The sequence below is a fragment of the Glycine max genome, chromosome 16 (genome assembly GCF_000004515.6).
Source record: "Glycine max cultivar Williams 82 chromosome 16, Glycine_max_v4.0, whole genome shotgun sequence".
Taxonomy (NCBI): Eukaryota; Viridiplantae; Streptophyta; class Magnoliopsida; order Fabales; family Fabaceae; genus Glycine; species Glycine max.
In genome coordinates, this window is record NC_038252.2 from 25,384,751 (window position 1) to 25,390,750 (window position 6,000).

At 31.3% G+C, this 6,000-nt stretch overlaps 1 protein-coding gene across 1 annotated transcript; it reads left to right on the top strand.

Annotated features, from left to right (window-relative positions):
- Positions 1–2,215: 2,215 nt before the first annotated feature.
- On the top strand, positions 2,216–3,879 carry LOC121173686 (glucan endo-1,3-beta-glucosidase). The gene is made up of 2 exons (XM_041010359.1): positions 2,216–2,282; positions 2,951–3,879. Exons 1-2 carry the CDS (start codon positions 2,216–2,218, stop codon positions 3,877–3,879), a joined length of 996 nt encoding a protein of 331 aa, XP_040866293.1.
- The last annotated feature ends 2,121 nt before the right edge of the window (positions 3,880–6,000 follow it).

Sequence of the window (6,000 nt, forward strand, 5' to 3'; positions counted from 1 at the left end):
AAAGTTTACAAGCTAAGAAAGGCATTGTATGGCTTGAAGCAAGCACCAAGGGCGTGGTATAGCAAGATAGAGGCTTACTTTGTTCGAGAAGGCTTTGAAAGGTGTTTATGTGAACACACACTGTTCACAAAGTCGAAGGAAGTAGGTAAAATTTTAATAGTAAGTCTTTATGTTGATGATTTAATATATACTGGAAATGATAAAAGTATGTATGATGATTTTAAGAATTCCATGATGTTGGAATTTGACATGACTGATTTGGGGAGGATGAGATATTTTCTCGGGATTGAAGTAATACAAAGTTTAGATGAGATTTTTGTGTGTCAAAGAAAGTATGCTCATGAAATTCTAGGAAGGTTTGGAATGGATAAAAGCAATCCAGTGAAGAATCCTATTGTTCCAGGCACGAAATTGTCAAAGGATGAAGCAGGAACCAAAGTTGATGAAACTTTGTTCAAACAGGTGGTTGGCAATCTGATGTACTTGACTGCAACTCGACCTGATTTGATGTATGGAGTGAGTCTTATTAGTAGATTCATGTCTTGCCCAACTGAATCTCATTGGCTTGCAGCAAAAAGAATATTAAGGTATTTGAAAGGTACAACTGAGCTTGGAATTTTCTACAAAAAGAATGGTTGCACAAATTTGGTGGCTTACACCGACAGTGATTTTGCTGGTGATTTGGATGATCGTAGGAGCACTTCTGGCTTTGCATTCTTACTTGGTTCTGGAGCAGTTTCATGGTCTTCTAAAAAACAGCCTATAGTGACATTGTCTACTACTGAGGCTGAGTACATAGCTGCTGCGTTTTGTGCCAGTCAATGTATTTGGTTGAGAAGAGTTTTAGAGAAACTTGGTCATAAGGAGGAAAATAGTACTTTGATTCAATGTGACAATAATTCTACTATACAGCTATCAAAGAATTCTGTTTTTCATGGCAGAAGCAAACATATTGATATAAGGTTTCATTTTCTTAGAGATTTGACCAGAGACAAAATTGTGGAGTTGAGTTACTGTAATTCTCAAGAACAAGTTGCAGACATAATGACAAAACCTCTCAAGTTAGAACAATTCTTGAAATTACGGAGTATGCTGGGAATGGTTGATGCGTCAGTTATAAACTAAATGTTTGTTTTTCTTTTTAGTTTAAGGGAGGGAATGTTGATGTGAATAGAAGTTAATAGAAGTTAAGAAGTTAGTGGTAGTTTCTTGTAAATAGGAGTTATGTGAAGTAGTTATATGGAGTAATTATGTGGAGTCATTTTAAATATATTGTAACTGCAGTAGTCTATATATTGTAACTTTGTAACTGCAGTAGTTGTATTTTTGAAGATTAAGAAAAAGAGCATTCTCTCTAAAACTTGTATGTCATTGTTCTTTTTAACAATTTTATGCTTTTGCACTACTTCGACAACTAACTTTATTAAATATTTATAATTTATTAAGTTAATTTTTTTAATTTTTTGTTACCAGTTTCCAACTTTCAATTCTAATTAACTTTTTAGTTAGTTTTTCCAAACATAACATTCAATTACCAATTTTTTTTTTAGTTTCAGGTAGTTTTGTGGGATATTCCATGTATCTTAATTTTGTTTCTATTTTTAGAATCACTTACCATATTAGTAGTGATTTTTTTTAAAGATTATTATAATCATTAACTTTATGTTATTGTATTTACGACAGTTAATCATCATCCTAATTATATACTAACTAGGAAAACTAATACTTACAATAATAAATCATGTATATAAATAATTGCTAATAGAAGTTTTCGTTTGGGGCCTAGCCCCTTTTTCTCCAGCAAAAAACAAAACATTACTAATATGCTTAATTAACAACTATTTTTTACGGCATGCAAATTAATAATTATTAATAAAAGTAATAAACTATTATTTAAATCATTGTAGAAAAAAAAGTATATTTAAATTAAAAAAATTAACTGTATTAAATAATTTTAAAGAACGTATGCAGAAATGACCATGCCAATATTAAACTGCCATCAAAGAATATTATTACAGGATGTGCAGACGATCTTAATTGGAATTCAAAAGCAAATCATGATGGTGATTTCAGGAGCAAAATTGTCTAGATGTTAACTTATTTCTGCTTATATAAATAAGTAAGCCGTAAGGGTAAAAGTATAGTCGATCGTGTGTTAAGTTTGGTTTATATTTGGGTGTAACACATTGATTTAGCATTAAAAATTAACATTGCAATGTCTGTCTCCACCATCTTGCTGCTTGTTGGAATATTATCTTCCATTCGAGTACTAGAATTTACAGGTCCATATTTCTTTTGCTTTTGTCTTTTATTATCAGCAAATTAATATATTGATGATGGCACAAGGATTTTCTTAACACATATACAAAAGAAAACAAACCCATCATGCATGTTTCCCTGGTTAATAGTCATTTAACCTCAATAAGGTAAATAGAAAGTAACCAAGCAAGCCACAAAGCCTTGGCTTAAAAACAGCCTATAAAAATGGGCCCTATACCAAAAAAAACCAATTAGTGAACCTACACACCACCTATCGCAAGAGCTTCTTTGTCTTCTTTCCTTTAATTCCTCCCAAAGCCTTTGCTGAGCCTCAAAGTCATAAAGGTGAGTATATGTTACCAATTGTGATATGCTGCCACCCTTCCTTCCATATCCCGTCTAAACCAACACACTTTTCCACTCTCCTTTATGTTATATTACTATCCAACTTTTCTTTTTTACTTTATCACTATTCACTTGCACTTCTTTACCAAATATAATCAGTGTTAGCAATCTCATTTGTCTAACGCACAGATCTTCATATGTGTTTTAATTTTATATTTTGCAACACTATTTGTTCATGAATTTCATTCAATTTTTTACATGACATTATATATTTTATTTTATTGTTTCTATTAATGATGTCTTTATCCTCTAAGAGTTACTTAATTATTAGTCAAATGTTACGCAGCTGCACAAACACAAGTTGTAGGAATTTGCTATGGAGTAAATGGTAATAATCTACCATCAAAGCAAGAAGTTGTGGATTTATATAAATCAAAGGGTATATCCAGAATGCGCATATACTCTCCAGATGAAGAAACACTTCAAGCCCTTAGAGGTTCAAACATAGAGTTGACGATGGACGTGGCTGGAGAAACCCTTCAATCTCTAACAGATCCCAATGTTGCTACTGATTGGGTCCATCGTTATGTAACATCCTATTCACAAGATGTCAATTTCAAGTACATTGTTGTTGGAAATGAAGTTCACCCCAATTACGATGTTGCCCCGTACATTTTGCCTGCCATGACCAACATCCAGAATGCAATTTCATCAGCCAATTTGCAAACCAAGGTGTCAACAGCAATAGACGCCACGTTGCTTACCAATTCCTACCCACCCAACAACGGTGTTTTCACCGCAGATGCAAGCCCATACATAGGGCCTATTATCAATTTCCTAGTGAAGAATGGAGCCCCACTTCTTGCCAACGTGTACCCTTACTTCGCATATGTTAATGATCAACAAGACATTAATCTTCCATATGCTCTTTTTACTCAGCAAGGAACCAATGATATTGGGTACCAAAACCTCTTCGATGCTATGTTGGATTCAATATACGCTGCTCTTGAGAAGATAGGTGCACCTAATTTGGAGATTGTTGTATCTGAGAGTGGGTGGCCATCTGCTGGCGGAGACGGAGCCTTGGTTGAAAATGCACATGCTTATTACTATAATTTGATAAACCATGCCAATAGTGGGAGTGGAACTCCAAAGAGACCTGGTAGGCCTATACAAACATTTTTGTTTGCCATGTTTGACGAAAACCAAAAGCCAGGTGCAGAAACTGAGCGACATTTTGGTCTATTCAATCCTGATAAATCATCCAAATACTGACACATTTTGAATTGAAACAGATAGATATATGTTCTTAGGTTTAGTTTGGTACAACATAGGATCTTCCAAAATTTGAAAGATGGAAACCGGTGTATTTTGAAAATAATGTGGTCTTCTCGGGTCTTGAAGACCAAATGATATATAAGCTAGAGAACATATAAGGCTAAATTGTCACAAATAAAAGGGAGGCCTTCCTTGACTTTCTCCTTGTTATTATGTCAAGTACACGTATGGTCGACCCAACAATAAGAAAAACTTAAAAAGATATTAATTTTTTTTATCATTAAATAAGAGTTATATATTGAATTGTTTTGTTAGCATATGTACTCTTTTTTACTTTAAAAATTAATTAAAATTGTTGATAGGTCTAAAATGTAAATTTTAATTATTTTATTTTTAGGTCGATATTGGTTAAGTAATAAAAGAATATTTAAATCACGGTAGAAAAAAGTATAGTTAAATCAAAATTTTGTGCAGGTAACTATTAACTATATTTGACCTATCATCAGTATCTTGTAATAAATATTCCTTCATGAAAAATATATATGGTTGGATCTTAATTGAAATTCAAAAGCAAATCATGATAGTGATTCGTGGAGCAAGATTGTCTAAATATTAGCTTCTTTCTGCTTATATAAATAGGTAAGCCATAAGGGTAGAAGGATAGTCGTGTGTTAAGTTTGGTTTATAGTTGGGTATAACACATTGATATAGTAGTTAAAAATTAACACTGCAATGTTTGTCTCTGCCATCTTGCTGCATGTTGAAATATTATCGTCCAGTTGAGTACTAGAATTTACAGGTCTATACTTCTCTCGCTTTCTTTCCTTTTTTATCAGCAAATAAATAAATTGATGATGGCACAAAGGTTAGCATAACCCATACAACAGAAAACAAACCCATCATGTATCCCTGGTTAATAGTCATTTAACCTCAATAAGGTATATAGAAAGTAACCAAGACAAACCAGCCACAAAGCCTTGGCTTAAAAATAGCCTATAAAAATGGGCCCTATACCAAACACAAATCAGAAAACCAATTAAAAAAACTTGAAAAGATATTGATTTTTTAACCATAAATAAGAGTTATAGATCGATCTTTTTTGTTAATATATGTATTATTTTTTACTTTAAAAACTAATTAAAATTTGTTGATGGGTCTAAAATGTAAATTTTAATTGTTTTATCTTTAGGTCAATATTGGTTAAGTATAATATGGAGGGATCAATTAGAAATGAAGGTCTTCAATTTGGTTGCAAATGAGTAATAAGCTTCACAGGCTTGGATGGGAGGATTTTCTAGAAAATTAGAGCATAATTACCTTTCTATCCCATTTTTCGTCTTTATTTAATGAATTCAACTTCATCTCATTCGTCAACTCTATATTATAATAACCTTCCTATCAAGCATAGGTTGTATTACAAGTCATAAAACTTATAGATAAATCTATATTTTATTCTATCATTTTTTTACCTATAGTTTAGGAGTTAGTCTTTGCCTTGTTTAATTTAGAATAAAGAATACATAAATCAAATAAGAAAGCAAAAGAATTCACAGCTCAAATGTTATAGTTATTATTAAATTTGAATGAGCTAATTACATTAGTTGATTATATATACACAGTATATATATATATATATATATATATATATATATATATATATATATATATATATATATATATATATATTATATTTTATTATTCTTGTATGGTATTAAATATTTTCTTTTAGTTTTTTACAATTTTATTAATCATCTCTTTATAAGTGTTTTTAACTATCATAATTATTTTTATGTAAAATTTAAATTAAATATTTATAATAGAATGTATCAGTTGTTTTTTAGCAAAACACAAAGCAACTATTAATGATCACATCCACTTCAAGCTTATTAGGTGTAAACTCAGTTTCGGCATTTGTAGTTTTTTTTTTTTTTTACTTTGTTCTCTCTTCTGAGGGCGAGCCCTGGTGCAGCGGTAAAGTTGTGTCTTGGTGACTTGTTGGTCATGGGTTCGAATCCGGAAACAGTCTCTTCTACTATTTTTTTTTTTATGATTTTGTGTTATCTTTTAACAAAAAGATAGTTTGAATTTAAATTTAAAATAATATTTATTTCAGTTGCG